This window comes from Lepidochelys kempii, chromosome 7, assembly GCF_965140285.1.
Source record: "Lepidochelys kempii isolate rLepKem1 chromosome 7, rLepKem1.hap1, whole genome shotgun sequence".
Classification (NCBI taxonomy): Eukaryota; Metazoa; Chordata; order Testudines; family Cheloniidae; genus Lepidochelys; species Lepidochelys kempii.
The window spans coordinates 121,438,659-121,455,589 of record NC_136386.1 but is presented as its reverse complement, the minus strand read 5'-3'; the positions used below and the strand labels follow the sequence as shown (position 1 = coordinate 121,455,589).

At 43.2% G+C, this 16,931-nt stretch overlaps 1 protein-coding gene across 3 annotated transcripts in view; it reads right to left on the bottom strand.

The window, feature by feature from the left end:
• Positions 1–261: 261 nt before the first annotated feature.
• The window catches only part of NT5C2 (5'-nucleotidase, cytosolic II), an 87,339-nt gene continuing 70,669 nt past the window's right edge, over positions 262–16,931 (bottom strand). For all 3 annotated transcript variants that reach the window (XM_073354479.1, XM_073354480.1, XM_073354481.1), the window contains 13 exons: positions 16,385–16,476; positions 16,117–16,174; positions 13,923–14,016; positions 12,834–12,887; positions 10,477–10,560; positions 8,811–8,852; positions 7,666–7,773; positions 7,207–7,273; positions 6,219–6,389; positions 4,529–4,580; positions 4,091–4,151; positions 3,239–3,415; positions 262–2,143 (listed from right to left, as the gene is read on the bottom strand). In XM_073354479.1, coding sequence (XP_073210580.1) covers positions 1,901–2,143; positions 3,239–3,415; positions 4,091–4,151; positions 4,529–4,580; positions 6,219–6,389; positions 7,207–7,273; positions 7,666–7,773; positions 8,811–8,852; positions 10,477–10,560; positions 12,834–12,887; positions 13,923–14,016; positions 16,117–16,174; positions 16,385–16,476 — 1,303 coding nt within the window. In that variant the 3' untranslated portion in view covers positions 262–1,900. The remainder of the gene's footprint in view (positions 2,144–3,238; positions 3,416–4,090; positions 4,152–4,528; positions 4,581–6,218; positions 6,390–7,206; positions 7,274–7,665; positions 7,774–8,810; positions 8,853–10,476; positions 10,561–12,833; positions 12,888–13,922; positions 14,017–16,116; positions 16,175–16,384; positions 16,477–16,931) is intronic.

Sequence of the window (16,931 nt, the reverse complement as noted above, 5' to 3'; positions counted from 1 at the left end):
GCCCTTTAATCAATCAAGTTGCCATCTTCTTTCCCTGAACACTTCTTCTGAGTCCCTTTCAGGAGGAGGCTGGATACCGCCCTCCTTAAAACTTAGTGACAAAAGCGCTGGACATCTCCTCCTGAAAATCCAAACTCTCTGATGGTTTCCTGGCTCGCCAACTCTGTACCTAGCAAAGTCTCTCCCCTTCACCCCATTCAGCTGTGATGCGACAAGGACACCTTCCAGCAGTGATGCATAAACAACGTGATAGGCCAGCAATACTAGAACCATCATGGTTTATTGACTTGTAGGCCATCCATACCAGCACCTCCTGCTGATTTGTTTTTCACCGTATGTTACACTGGCATAAGATCAAATGCAGTTATGAGATTGAACCAAAAGGTCTAATTCTTTAAAATCAGGCCCCCTGTTCTGTACCTTTCACAAATGAATGGCAGTTTGGAATAAGCTACACCACACCCATGACAGGTAGTAAATGGCAATGCACGGTTAACACAGCTGTACCACCCACCACACCTTACAGGGAATGGTAACATAGGAGGGAATCTGTGTTTAAGTTAACACCAGGTGGAGGCCCAAAGTGCACAGACAGGACACTGAGAACTGTTTGCAGGACAAATGAAGCAGACTGCATCATATGTGCTACAGCTCCATGTGAAAGATGGGGCAGCTGCAAGCTGTATTGTGGAATTGTATGGGTCACACAGTTGGACTAGCCCTGCATTATATGATCATATATATATATATATACACACACACAGCCTGCCTGTCAGGGCTGGGCTAGATAATACTTAGTCCTGCCATGAGTGCAGGGGACTGGACTAGATGCCCTCTCGAGGTCCCTTCCGGTCCTATGATTCTATAGTGTGGGCCAAGTTCAAGCTAGGATGGGTGGTTCAAGCACACACTTCCACTCCAGAGGCTGTTTGGCTTTTATATCTTTGGGACACTTTGACGCTTTCCTTTCCTTTCCTAAAGCTAAGCAGAGAGACAGAGAGAGATAACAGAAACTGGGGGGAGAAATAACTGACATATGATGTACAGATGTGATTTCAAGCTCCAGTGCTACTTGTTGAAAATACAGCCGGGCGGGGGCAGGCGAGAGCGTGTTTGATAAACGCAGCCGAAATCATGCACTCCATGTCAATGATAAAAGAATTAAGTCTTTATCCACCAAGGGGAGGACAACAGACTTCCTGACAAACCCAAAACTACTGAATGCTAGTGAGTACCGGAATCCCAGTGAAATCAGATATTGCCAGAGTAATTTAGAACATTAAACAGCTTATAAGGGGAAACTTGTGCTTAGCAGAGGGTAAATTCAATGCTGGAAGCCATAACGTTTCCCTGGATACAATACAGTATTTAGTAGGGGGAGAATTTATATCCAAAAAAGCTGAGAATTAAGAAGAGTGGTACAACTTGCAGTAGGAGGATTCTTGTCAGATCATTTTGTCTGCTACTGGGCCCATTGCATCCTTCCTTCTCTGTAGAGACTGTACAAATTCCAAACCGTTCATAAGACACTGTTCAATGAAAACCAAATGAATTGCACCCATGGGAAGAAAAAGGGGGAAACATGCAGCATCCCAAATACGTAACAGGGGAGGCATTGTAGATAACACTTGTGTGAAGTCCAGTCTGAATGCACTGTTAGAATCTCCTGTAGTGCAGAATTCATTGGCATTTCAAACTGTCTGCAAAGAGCAGATTCGCAAAATTAAAAACAAGGGGCACCTCCTGATTAGTGTTAATTTTAAAAAGTTTTTGGAAACTTTCAAAATGTGCCTTTGAAAGAATCACACCCATTCCCCCTGGAACCAAACAAGGGAATCCACTCCCGCTCATCACTGCCACAATCATGTTTTGTCTTCAGAGAGGCGTCCATTTTTCCTTCCTATTCCTCTTCCTCCTCCTCCTCCTCTTCTTCATCATCATCCTCATCATGGCAATGTGTGATTTCCTGAGGAGTCTGGGGGAAGAGGTTAGGTGGTTTAATTTCACTGACTGACCGGGTCAGTTGATGCCGTTTGTAGTCGGAATCTTTGAAATCCACTGAGGTGCGGTTGCGGGTGGCCAGAGGTGACTCCTTTTCATTGATGTCCACATGAATGTGCTCCACCGTCGATTCATGTGGCATCTATACAAAAACAACAGTGAGGAGTGGACCTGTCTTATTGTCCCAGGAGGAATGCTGTGATCAGCCATGCAGATGCTCTTATTATTTCTCCAATATATGCAGATACTAATGAAAAACAAGCCCCTGAAGTTTGTTAAATATGCTGTACCCTTGGGATTGTGACCAGAAAGCAGGCCCCACCATGCTGTGTATGCTCGTAGCATTACAGAACTAATACGAAAACACAGGTATGCATGAGGGCTTTGGGCTGAAAGTGAACCTAGTGAAAAGAAAAGGAGGATTAGTGGCACCTTAGAGACTAACCAATTTATAACCAAATTAGTTAGTCTCTAAGGTGCCACTAGTCCTCCTTTTCTTTTTGCGAATACAGACTAACACGGCTGCCACTCTGAAACCTGAACCTAGTGAAATCGTTTTCACTACTCTTTGAAGCACTTAGCTCCTTACAGATGAAGGCCAGTGACTTTTCATGCTATCCATTCAGAACAAATTGGCCCGTTATCATTCATAAGACAGCACAAGCCCATGACATTGACCTTAATATCATCAACAACATCAATACTGAGGGCCAATAATTAGCCTAATTACAGCCTATGGTACTCTCCCATAGGAAAGCCAGTGTGGAGAACAGCAAAACTGGTAACTAGATCCAGTGTTATCCCTCTGTACGTCTTGTTGCATCACTGCATGCATCCCCAACTCTATGCTGCTCTAGATGTGATTCTGAGGATGATCCCCAGGTCCTTTATTCTAAGCACCAGTATTTTTCTTTTATAGTTCCTCTATCCCCACTGAGCAGCCCACATTACTGTTTCTGGCTGGGAAGGTGGACAGCTTTCGGGGTGGCCAATGCCATCCTAACAAGCAGGAGTCGATCACCCTCCACTAAAGAGCTCAGATACCTCCATAACAAGCTTAAGTGCCTCCAAGCCATAATATGAGAATTTGAGTTTCCTATCTCTTCTGCACTACAGTAGTGATGTCCCCAAGTCCTTAATAGTGTTTATCTGGTTCTGCCAACATCACACACTAGACAGTTCTGATGGCATTTGCCTGTCAGGACTGCTGCTGATTTCTCAGTGGGTTACAACTCACCAGTACGTGGGCGGCTCTGAAGAGGTAGCTGAACGGATAGTACAGGAGGTTGATGAAAGATGCTGCATAGAGATCTGCATAACGCATCACCTGGCTGGCAAAGAGGGTCTGTCGTGAGCCACTACGGAACAGGCTTCCCATCATCCCATAGCACATGTCCATGTCGTGAGTCACTTTCTACAAGCAAAAGGCAGATTCAATGCTCTGGCCAGAGAGCAACGCAAACTCCAGCAGAGAGACTGGGAAAAGATTGTCACGTAATTGGGACATTCTGAGTTCCTGGGCTGCTCAGTTTCTGCTGGGGTCTCAGAATAGAGGGGCACTTAACAGGCTGTGTGTGTTCTAATAGCGAGACCACACTGCATCCATCTTCACATCTAATGGAGGGGAAAGCTGTACTGGAATCAATGACATTTCATCATAGCTGCAGCCATCCCACCAGGCTGTGATGTCATCTGAACAGGGTTTGCCTGATCAGTAGATGGGAAACTTCCAGGGAACACCAAGAATGCTGTAGGAGGTGGTGACAGACAGCCAACAGGCGGCCCATCTGAGTCAATATGGAATCAGTGCCCCAGAATGGTACCAAGTGGCACTATGCTTCTTAGATCAGGCATAAAACCAAGGTCTTGACCAGGGCATTCTCCCTAACAGGGCAGGTGCTACCCCAATGACCTGGCCAAATTCTAACTGGGGTAACAACCTTCTGTCTACCTAAAGCTCCTTTTTAATTTCAGTTGAACGTGATATACTTCCCTGCCTATGAAAGCTATTGTGTAATGCTGCTGCATTTTAGTGCTGAGGGAAGTGATCCCAGTATACAGTGTGAAAAGGTGTTTTTATAACTGATACCTTAATACGTTTTTGGATGGAACTGATGTCAGGCCGTTCATTGCTGCTACTGTCCAAATGCCTGGTTATAGAAGAAAAATTACACAACGTTGTTTGAAAACATTTAGAAAACTAGGAGGTTTAGGGTATTTTTCAGTTAGGAAGTATGGTCTACAGAGGAAAGAAGGCTAGCTTTGTGGGTAGAACCCAGGATTATTAGGAGTCAGGACTCCTGAGATCAACTCCTGGCTGTGCCACAGACTCATTATGTGACCTTGAGCAAGTCATAACCATTGTGTGCCTCAGTTTCCCCATGTGTAAAAAGAGGATACTGCTTACCTAACTTAGAGGGGACTTGCTGGGATTCATTATCTAATATTTACAAAAGTGCATTAAGATCTTCAAATGACAGCTGCTATGTGGGGTAGGAAATTATTATACAAATGTTGGAATACTCACTTGTACAGCTCCGCCAAGAAAATGTCCAGACTCTGCAGCTCTTCAAAAAGGGCTGAATAATTCCATAAAAGAGAAGAAAGAGGGTCAGAGGGCTAAACCTGAAAGTGCCAAAAGCATCACATTTCCAGCACTTCTCATAGGAGGCAGCTGTGGCCAGGAATGGAAAATAAAACAGAGTGCGCAATTGCTCGGGCTGACATGGCGAGAAACAGGTGTCTAATGTAGATGGGTTCAGCTAAAGAGTTGAATGCACACCGTGCAGGCCTGGCAGGGCTCAGGACTTGCTTTCTGGGACTGATCCCTGCTGCTTTAGGGCCCACACCTGCAGTTTTATATAAGTAATTCCTTTGACATCAACGGGGCAATGCGTCTGAGCAGGGCTGCAGGACAGGGCCATTGAAATGGTTCTACACTGAAGGCAGTTCTGTTCTGTGTTGTGAGTCCTGCTGCTGTCTGCAGCTGAACGGAACGAGGCTAGGTCCCAAATAAATTGAGGTGTAAGGAGAGCAGCATGGTGACCCCGCTAGTCCAATACTGCGACTAATGCTACGCTAGTTCCTCTATGATACTGCTGAGCTGCTGTGTTCCACCCATGGGAGAATGGGATCTTTGCTTATCCTAGGAATTAAACATGGGAGCTGCTTTCACCTCAGACTTCCCCCTGCTCTGACCTCACACCTCCCCGATCCCCTGCCTTCCTTGTCCTAATCTGCCCTGCAACTTTACATCATGGATAAGTAAACAATGAGTTTTTAAGCTTTTTAAGAGCACTGCTGTTCCACTGTTACTCCGCAGCTACACAATTAAACACAACAAATGAGATCCTCATTGCTTCTGCCCTGCAAGCACCTCACCAGCAAAGGAGCTAGCCCAGTGACAGCAGAGATCTGTTAGTGCTTGAGGCTCAGGAGGGGATTCAGGCACCACTTTGACTGAGATGCCAATGGAGGAAGAGAAGGGGGAGAGTAGTGGCGTGAGGGGGTGAGCTGAGAAAGCAGCCCTCCCTCTTAATTAACTGGAACTTCCTCCAGAGAGGGACAGCGTCAGGAGATCAGACACCATGATAAGAAGAACATAATCTGCTAACATACTTTTTAATGAACAACAAACCATTTTCTAACAAGATTTTTGAGAAGTGACCATTTGGTCACTTCAGGGACATACTGATCCAGTCAGTGAAAGAGGTGTGGCTTATTAGAAAAAATTACATGGGTTTGGAACACTTTAGCCCATCAGATCACAACTTCTATCCATGCCATGTAGAGCTCATTTTAATACACAATGCAACTGGAAATTTAATTCCCCTCCACTGTGCCCAAGTGCAAAAGGCCTAGATCCATCCTCGCAAAGAGATGCCAGTGTCAGCAACAGCCAGGACTGTGGTCTGAGAGGCTGAGCAAGTAGTCCAATCCTTTCCCTTGGGTAACAGGACTGCATCAGCCCCTAACACAGATGCCAAAAGCAAGGGGAAGATCTCAGGAAAAAAAGAAACAAAGGCAGATGCATACTGTCATAGAGCCCCTCTAAACCCTGCCCCAGCTTTTCCCCTCGACACCATACAAACAATGCAATCTTGAGAAATAGTGCTAAAATCTCCCCTCAGTTACAATAGACCAGCCGCAGTGAGGTCAATGTTGCTGCACAAGTGAAGTGACAGCAAAACCTGGCCAGTGGTTGCCTAGTTTCGTACAGCTTTTGTCAGTCCAGACATGCAGCTCCTGGGCTAGTTCGGGAATCACCAGGAAGGTCCTCCAGCCCTGACGTTTCTTGGACTTTAGGATGTCTCCAAAGATGTGGTCTCCAATGTACAAAATGTCTTTGCCCTTAGCCCCCAGCAGGTCACAGATAGTATCCGAGGAACCTGAGAGGGAATGAAAACAGGATGGGTCAGCAATTGTGAAATGAAGGGAAAGATTTCTCACATTTCTGAAGCTCACAACTCAGGCACATGCCTGTCACTACAGTGCAAAAACACAAGTGTCCAGTAATTGCAGCTACTCACAGAGCATACACTGACAGCCAAGACACAGGGAGCTGTGGGCTACAGACACAGCAAGTTGGCCATCTCTTCCCAGAAACCATCTTTGCCAAGTGTATTATCTCCACTGGCCCAGAAAGCAGCATCCTTTGGGGTCTCCCCAAAGCCCCAGTCTGCTCCATATTAGCACATCACAACAGTAGCCAAGCACTTGCAGCTATTTGCACTACAGGAATGCCTTCACAAAGTACTCAGTGCTGTGGTTCCCAGACTGTGGGCAGTATCTAGGGTGGTCAGTGCTGGCTCTCATCTTCCACTGAAATGAATGAGCCAGATCCTTTTCATGTGTCAGAAGAGCTGTGTAAGCCATCACCCTCATTCCCATTGCCCTTCCTTTGAAGCAACATGCAAACTGGGCAGAGGATTCTGGGGGCACCTGGCAAGTGGCTGAACATGGCATTACAGTATGAAAACAGCTGAGTCCCAAGTGTGCTAAAGCAGCCAGAGCACTCCCATGCCCTTTAAAATCCTTGCACAATACTGGATGATGAGCAGGTCCAGCAGGTTACACTGAAGGGCTTGCCTATCAGAAACACTACCAGAGATTAACCTGACAACCCCAGATTATGCCAGTAGGCTGAGAAGCTAAATCTCTGTTTATGCTCATTATACAATATACATGAGATTGTTCTCGCTTTACCGCCTGAATAGACGATGCCATGCTGCAGAGGGCCTGTGTAGGTACCAATCTTCAACTTGCCAGTAACCTGTACAGAAGAGGAAATAAATCACTTTAGTGACGGGCAACTGGTGTGGTGGATCTTTTCTGTCTGGTTTTTCCTAATTCTTCCTTCTCTCGGACCCCTGTCTCTCCCTGGGAGACTGGAGGCAGCTTTCACTCCCATGGAGGGGTTTTGTGTTTCACTCTTCTCAATACACAGTTTGCTGTATTCTAATTTAGCTAGGAAGGACTCAGGTTTGCCCGTGAGACACACATCTCTGACAGCAATGAGGCTGACCGGGTGTAACTAAAAGCAAACTCCAGCCCAATGCCTTCCATGAATTTCAATGCAGAGTCCAGTCTAAAAAAGGTCCAGTTCCTGTTCCAAGCTGCCTAAAGAAACCACGTGGGTAAGTGTGCTCCGTATGCAGTACTTACAGTGTCCACTTGTCGCAATACTGTGCCTTCTCCAAAAAATAGGGGTTTTCGTGCATCCACTAGGATTAGGTCAAAGTAGGACTGCCATGGCTGATGAGAGCTTCCAGGCTAGGAAAGGAAGAAACAAGAACCATAAAAGCGTCCGTTGCCTTCAGCCTCTTCTTCTCAAATCACTGATACACTTTAGGATACAAGCTGCTATATTTATTGCACCTTTCATCCTGAAGGATCCCAGAACGCTTTCATAAACTATATATCGAGGAATCACTCCATACACTGCAGAAATACAGCCACCTCTGGGTCCAACATGACAGGTATTTAACATCACCAAGAAACACTACAGTTTACAGGAGAAAGCGAAAAATACTACATCCAAGAGAAATTCCACTGTAGAGAAATTTAGGAAAGCAGATTATAAATAAACCCCAGTGGAATCTGACTGGGGCTGATACTGATACTGTGACATGCGCCCAGGTGCAGTGTTGACAGGCACATGAAAATAATTAAGGTTTCAGAGGAACAGCCGTGTTAGTCTGTATTCGCAAAAAGAAAAGGAGTACTTGTGGCACCTTAGAGACTAACCAATTTATTTGAGCATGAGCTTTCGTGAGCTACAGCTCACTTCATCAGATGTTTACCGTGGAAACTGCAGCAGACTTTATATACACACAGAAATCATGAAACAATACCTCCTCCCACCCCACTGTCCTGCTGGTAATAGCTTATCTAAAGTGATCAACAGGTGGGACATTTCCAGCACAAATCCAGGTTTTCTCACCCTCCACCCCCCCACACAAATTCACTCTCCTGCTCGCGAAAGCTTATGCTCAAATAAATTTGTTAGTCTCTAAGGTGCCATGAGTACTCCTTTTCTTTTTGTGGATACAGACTAACACAGCTGCTACTCTGAAATATGTTGTTATTAAGGATTCTTGTTTTAAAACAGCTGACAATAGCTCTCTAAATGTTCTATTTATATTTGGATTTGATTCTGTGTAAATAAGGAAACTAAACAGCAACTGCGTTTTAATTATACCTGCTAATCCCCATGCAGTCCATGAACCAGGATTACAATCCTATTATGCTACACAGAGATAATTACGTGCATTAATTTCTAGTAAAACAGCAGTCCTAGAGTCACATACCTTTGGTCCATGTGGAAAATCAAACAAATAAGTCATAATTTTCTGAAAGACAAAATTAGGATTTTAAAATATACATTTGTGTAGTTTATAACAGCATACTTCTCAGTCTCCACCTTTTCAGATTACATAACTTTTTTAGTTTTACAATTTACTGTCAATTTTGGCATTAGATTTATTACAATTTGGGAACAAAGTTAATAAAACACATCAGTTGGAGATAAAACAGTAATTTTTATAATCAAAGAATAGATTTGCCTTCAAAATCTGCACACTACAGAGAAGGGCTACTAGGATGATCCGAGGAATGGAAAACTTGTCTTATGAAAGGAGACTCAAGGAGCTTGGCTAGTTTAGCCTAACTAAAATAAGGTTGAGGGGAGATATGATTGCTCTCTATAAATATATCAGAGGGATAAATACCGGAGAGGGAGAGGAATTATTTAAGCTCAGTACCAATGTGGACACAAGAACAAATGGATATAAACTGGCCACCAGGAAGTTTAGACTTGAAATTAGACGACGGTTTCTAACCATCAGAGGAGTGAATTTTTGGAATAGCCTTCCAAGGGAAATAGTGGGGGCAAAAGATCTATCTGGCTTTAAGATTAAACTCGATAAGTTTATGGAGGAGATGGTATGATGGGATAACATGGTTTTGGTAATTAAATATTCATGGTAAATAGGCCTAATGGCCTGTGATGGGATGTTAGATGGGGTGGGATCTGAGTTGCCCAGGAAAGAATTTTCTGTAGTATCTGGCTGGTGAATCTTGCCCAAATGCTCAGGGTTTAGCTGATAGCCATATTTGGGGTCGGGAAGGAATTTTCCTCCAGGGCAGATTGGAAGAGGCCCTGGAGGTTTTTCGCCTGCCTCTGTAGCATGGGGCACGGGTCACTTGATGGAGGATTCTCTGCTCCTTGAAGTCTTTAAATCACGATTTGAGGACTTCAATAGCTCAGACATAGGTGAGAAGTTTTTCGCAGGAGTGAGTGGGTGAAATTCTGTGGCCTGCGTGGTGCAGGAGGTCAGACTAGATGATCATAATGGTCCCTTTTGACCTTAGTATCTATGAATCTATATTTTAGAGACCTTTAAAATGATCTGTAAGCTTTTTATGCATAATAATGCTGTGATATATTGCGATTTCCCAGGGCTTTAAAGAAACGCCTTGCACCACTAAAAAGAGGTAATTTCCAGCTTCTCTCCACCCAGATAAAGCACCAATTTCTAGCCCTCTAGCCTTGATGGTTCAAAAGTTATTGGACTGTCACTTGATCACAGATTCAGGATTGTCTGATGCCTTCATGTATGCATCAGAACAGTTTGACTATAGTGAAAGTTTTGCATTTTGGAGGCTACTAGTTTTAAAAATAAAAATACATTGCATTTATCCAGCACTTTTCATCTGCTGAGAGATTGAGACACAGATGAGGTAACTGATTTGCCCCAGGTCACGCTATAAATTAGTATCAGAGCCTGGAATAAAACTCAAGAGTTTTGAAATCCAGTCCTCTGTTTTAATCCCTAAATCACACTACCTCTCACTCAGGAACTATATAGAATACACTCAAAGTTGTCATACTAAAACCAGAAAATGTATGAAAATGAATATCCAGTTTTTCTTCATTAAGTTCTACGCAAATCCAAGTATTTCAGCAGCACTTACATCTGTGTATTTATAGTCACTGTTTGTGGCAAGAAACACCTTTCCAACCTCATTCATGCGGCGGAGCAGTAATGGCATTTTCCCCTAAAATGACACGCAAGGATTACAGACACTTTACCACTGGGAAAAACAAGCCTTACTTAAAATCATGCTTGCAAGACAATACATTGAAATTGGCAACAGCATCAGGAAAACTTCCTTGCCTGCAGAAATGAAAAGAGTGGAAGAAATGTAAATGGGTATCTTTAACTGTGTCCACAGGTGCTCACAGACCCTGAGCTCCCCTTGATGATATTAAACAGTTCAGTGGCACTTCACACACTGTAGCATGCTCACCGACTACCAGCTCCACTTCGGACAAACTGGATGTGGCCCTTGGGCTCCTGGTAAATTACCAAAATGAGCCCTTCGGTAGAAGGTTTGAACACCCAAGTCTACAGGTAGGGATGTGCCATAATTCGAACACCAAAGTTAGAGTGAGTTTGAGTCTGGAGCTGTTTTTATTAACAAGTTATAAATCCTAATTCAGCCATGGGTAAATTACAAGTGATCAACTACCCCAAAACAGAAGTTTCCAAAGCAGCTTGCAGACAGGTAACTAGACTGGTTAATTACTTTAAAATGAAACATTGCAGGCAGGCAATGACTCCATAATGTGGACTGGCTGGTATCAGTACTTGAAACCAAATGACATTCAGATAAGTTTTTACTATACAGGAACTCCTCACTTAAAGTCGTCCCAGTTAACGTTGTTTTGTTGTTACGTTGCTAATCAATTAGGGAACAAGCTCTTTTGAAGTTGTGCAATGCTCCCTTATAATGTGGTTTGGCAGCCACCTGCTTTGTCCACTGCTTACAGGAAGAGCAGCCCGTTGTAGTGAGCTGGTGGGGGCTTGGAACCAGGGTGGGCCGGCAGCCCCCCGATCAGCTCCCCGCTCCCCTAAGTTCCTTGTGCGGCAGCTACCCAACAGGCTACCAATTGCCAGCAGTTCAGCTGTACGTCCCCCCATTGCCATGTGCTGCTCCTGCCCGCTGCCTTGGAGCTGCTCTCCAGAGCCTCCTGCTTGCTGTACGGGGGGGAGGGGAAGGGGAAGAGGAGGGCTAATGTCAGGGTGTCCCCCTCCCCCCTGCTCCTGCATCCCGCTTACCCCATCTTCCATAGAGCGGGGGGACACAGGACAGGGCTCAGGACAGAGGGAGCTTCGTTGCAGCAGCTGCCATCTCAGCTTGCTGATTAACTTAAAAAGGCAGTGTACTTAAGAGTGGGGTCAGCGTACTTAAAGGAGCAATGTGCATCTCTCTCTCTCACACGCACAGGGTGTATGTCTCTGTCTGCCATGCTGTCTTCCCTCCCTCCATTCATGCTGCCTTGTAGAGTGTGAGTCTACATTAACAACGAGTTAACCCTTGAGGGCTCAGCCAATTGCTAGTTCATCATTTAGCAGTAAGGCATTCCCTGGGAAATATCCCACCCTCTGTCTTCACCTCAACCAAGCTTCACAATCATCATCACTGTGTACCAGTATTAAATTGTTTCTTTAAAACTTACAGTGTGTGTGTAGACACACATAATATAGTCTTTTGTCTGGTGAAAAAAATTTCCCTGGAACCTAACCCCCCCCCATTTACATTAATTCTTATGGGGGAATTGGATTCGCTTAACATCGTTTCGCTTAAAGTCGCATTTTTCAGGAACAGAACTACAACGTTAAGCGAGGAGTTCCTGTACACGGGGCCTACTCATGGAGACTGGCTGCAGAATGCTCACTTGCAGCTCTCACACTTCCTTCAAAGGCAGTCCGAAAGCAGGAAGGCGTGAACAGTTTCGGCTTTCCTAGGACAGACATTGCACTCACTTTAGAGGGAAGTTTGAGAGATTGGAAGGTTTCTTGGAATTTCCCCTCCCCCTCATGCCTCTTTCAGGGGCTGGCTATATCAATACTTCTGTCTGGAAAAGCTCTCAGTCTCTTCTGAAGCTGAGGTCAACAGAGCTGCATCTCTGTGGTTTATGGTGCTAAAAGAACAGCCAGGTAAAAGGAACAGTCCCCTTCCCCACCCGTGGAGTCTGCATGTGCCTCACCAACATCCTCACCTCCATCATGTGTTAAATTCTCCTCTAGCTTTTGTAATCTGTTCAATAGATGTGTGGATGAAACCTAGCCATGTGGATTATTGGGTTGGGACCCAGGCCGGATCTGCACTTTCCACTTTGTCTTTGGTTGTTACAATGGAAACCAGGCTTACCAGTTTTCTAATTCAGTCAAACAAATCAACAGGTTTACTCCTTTCCCCACGCTTCCTGCTTGTGTTCTCAATACAGTATGTCCCACAGCACAGCAAAGTAACCCCACACTTACATCTTTCACCACATACTTCTCCAGATTCTCAAGTGTCTTTTCCTTGAGGGTTCCCTGAAATAGAAATAACAGAACTCCATGAGATGCTGGGCTTAATGATCTTACACACATCAGTTTATCTCCAACTTCCACACTGTCAAAGCCCTGTAAAAATACAAACCAGGAATGAATCTGAATGGGTGACTCAGAGACAAAGCACAAATCCTATGAGCCATGCAGTCCCCTACTCTGGTGGTAATCTTAGAGGTGAATAATCCACTTTAACATCATTTCAACCCTTTCAGGAAGGAATGTGATAGAAACAGAAACTAATATAGATTGCCATACCAGATCAGACCATTGATCTCCTGTCTCCAGCAGTGATCTAGAGCTTCAGTAGAAGGTAAAACCCACCACAAAGCATCTGGTCAATTGTGCAAAACTCTATATGAAAAATTCCCTTCTGAATCTTGTAGAAATCAGACGACAACCTGAAGCATAAAATGTGATCAAATAATACGAAAGTGCTCCATCCTACTCATTATGGGACTCTTCCTGGGAGTAAAGGAAGCAGAATCAGGCACTCAGCTGCCATATTTACAAATGTTATTGATCAGGAAACCCAAATAGCATAAGTATATATGTTTGTGTATATAAAATTGGGTTGCCCGCTGCACTAAGTAGAGGATCAAAACTTATGAAATTCTCCATCCAGCACAAACAGCTTCCTAGCAGCATAAAGCAATTAACACTCTAGAGTAGATGTACAATAAAATCAATACTGCAAAAATTAACAGTCCATAACTTCAATACATGGTATAAAATGCAAATATGGTTCATGGTGCAATCTTTACATCGCTTGTTAATTATAGGTAAGGAAAATGAGGATTGGATGAGATAGAAGGACAGAGGGATTCTCTTATGTAATGAGAGAGGTAATCATTATCCCCAAGGGTGTAGTCCTGTACCATTCACATATTTGGTCACTAAATGGCAAAATAGGTTTCTTTTACAGGGATATAGTCACATATTAACTGCTTCCATTCAAGAGTTAAAGACAGGTGTAGTTCAATTAATGACTAATAAAAAATCCCAAGGAGTTCCAATCACCTGGTAATGAACCCAGTCAACAGCATCTCTGACATCCTGGAACATACTCCTGAACGACATAAAGAGGTCTCCATCTTTAAACCCTGTTTCACAGCTATGAGGAAAGAAGAGAGATCAGATATGTCAGATAAAGAACAGCAGCCAGTAAGAAGTGTGCATATACCACAGGACCTCTGTGATTAAGGAGCAACCAGGGAGACAAGATAGCGCAATATATCTGACAGACAAAGCTTGTATTCCCAATTTGTATTCACGATTTCCTCTTTTATTCCGTCATGGGTGCTGGGATTGAGAGAATGCCCCTGTAAATAGTTTCCAGTTAATGGAGTCTATCTGCACAGACTTGGTATATACAGCAGCATTAGAGATGTGTGTTACCCAAATGTGGTATTCATTCAGAACTTCAGGAAGCAGATTCCCGTCTCTGGACCATGCACCAGTAATGTGGTATTTCAGGTTTTTGTGACTGCGACTCTAGTTTCTCCCTCCTAACACTAATGGAATAGTAAGTACATAATGATTACGGACATGGAAATATTTCCATTTCAGGAGTGATTGATAGACTGGGACTATAGTTTAAACAGGTGATAAATAAGAGAGGACAGGATACAGGTATACAAAAAGATTAACCTAATAAAGTAAATTAAGTGTTGCTGACTATCCTCTTTCATAACCCAAGAAAAAGGAGATATTCAATGAAATTCAAAGTCAACACATTTAACACTGATAAAAGGTAACGTTGCTTTTTTATATCACAGTGCATAATTATCCTGTGGAACTCACCACCACAAGATACCACTAAGGCCAAGATTTTACATAAGTAAGATTCAAAAGAGGATTTTATACTATATATTGGATATTAAACCTTATGCTTTTGGGCATAAGCCAACCATTAACAGATGCGTATTCCATTAACAGATGCGTATTAAGAAGAAACTCTATTATGGGCAAATTATTCCATAATTGTCCACTAGAGGGTACTGGCCATTTTCAGAGATAGGATACTGGACCAGCTGGACCACTGATCTGATCCAGAATGGCAATTCCTGTGTTCTTGGGAAAAACTGCATATGTGTTTAACCTTTACTTTCCAAGAATGTAATACCTGGTATCATTTCATATCATGTGAATCATTCATGCAGTTGCATCCAGGTTTGCGAGTTCAAAATGTAACCTACCATTTTAAACATGCACCTCTTTGCAAGCCCATGTAAATATTGATTTTTATCTCCCCCCATCCCATATGTCTCAATGTTCCTTTTCTAAACCAAAAAGCATGGACAGCACAGCACTCATGAGCAACCCCACGATAACAGGTGCTGATGCATGTACATGATGGAGGAAAAAGAAAACATGTACATTTCCTGCTTCAAAAAGCTTGCTATGAACAGTAAATCAAAAATTACTGTAAACGTTTGGAAAATGTATCCTTTAAAGTTATTAAAACCAGGCTTAATATTTTAGACAATTCTCTCATTAAGTGAATCTGTTTTTTTAATCAAACCCATGTCATTAGCATATTTCACTTTTGAGTGAGCAAGGTTCTTTGCCATGAAAATGTTAAAACTACTATATGGGAAATCTAAGTGGCTCTGGTAATTGGCCTTGGGAGTTTCGCCTCTCGGTTACTGGCTCAAATACAGTTCTAACTGGTAGGCATTGAAAACAGACATCTGAGGGCTGTTTGGGGGCCACTGTGTTTGTAGTAAGTTTGTGGTCTCAGATCACAAACTTCCACGTCATCAAACCTCCAACTCATTTAGCATTATTTGTTGGAGTCTTAGCTGAGGCGCCAAGAACAGAGTGGAAATGGAAACTGACCATTTACAAGGTTCATATCTAGAGGTTGTCTCTCCACAGCAAAGTTGTGGCAACCAGTGCATTGAGACAGGGACACAGTGTGAGGGAAGAGCTGCATTGCCAATGTCTTTACTGCATCCAATTTGTCTAGGCTTTCAGTCTCCAGAGATGTTAATAGACACTTCACATCAGCATGGAATTCACTTTTATATTAAACAGCTAAAGAGGATTGATCTTAGTCCCAGTGATGTCAATGGAAAAATTCGCATTGACATTAGTGGGAGATTGGACCTCGGTAGAGCAGCTTTGTGCTGTACCGTGCATCTATTATTTAAAACATATATTCAAGACTGCACTATACTATTAGTTTTATAAAATCAGGCAATAAACATACCTAGAATATCTGTCACAGTTAGTAAAGAAATCTATTAGGCAAGCCAACAGGTAGGTCTCTGCAAAGAAACAAAGCAGAATTTTAAAACAAGAGAAACATCATAAATTAAAATAACTTTTGGGGTAGGAGTCTGGAGGAAGAGAGGTGTTCATGTAACTCAAAGCACACCTGCACAGGTCCGAATCTGCTGTCAGGAAGTCAATGGCAAAACTCCCATTCATTTCCGTGATGAAGGATCAAGCCCTACAGTATCTAATTAGGGATTTACCTGGTAGATTGAACAGCGTGTTCAGAATGTAAAACCTCTCTGTGTCATCCCTCTGAATAAATTTATTTGGATACTGCTCCCGAGTTTCTGGCCTGAAAAACAAGATGGTAAAGGGAAAAACTGAAAAAAACAATAGCATACTCTATAGTTCTTAGAATATGATCATAAAAGGGTCAATTAACTCAAGATTCCCTCAAGCTTTAATCAACACCTAGTTTTACCATGCTGAGGGGAAAATTAACAGTGTGTTGGTGACACAAAAGTAAGAACAGAATCCACTTCACACTCCATAGCTGTGCTGGCTCTAGCCTGGCAAAAATATCCATGATTGGTCAGCAAAATGAACAAGTCTGACACAGGGAAGCAGAATGGTTGAGTGACCACAGCCTTACCTTAATCCCTGAGTTCATAGGCAGGGGATACTTAAATCCACTGCATTTTCATTTTTTGTTTAAGATAATTAATCTTTCCCCTAGTTTTCATGTGTTGTTTTTTTTTTAAACACCCGCATGCAGCTTTCATCAGCAATGTGCAAGGTTGTTCTGCT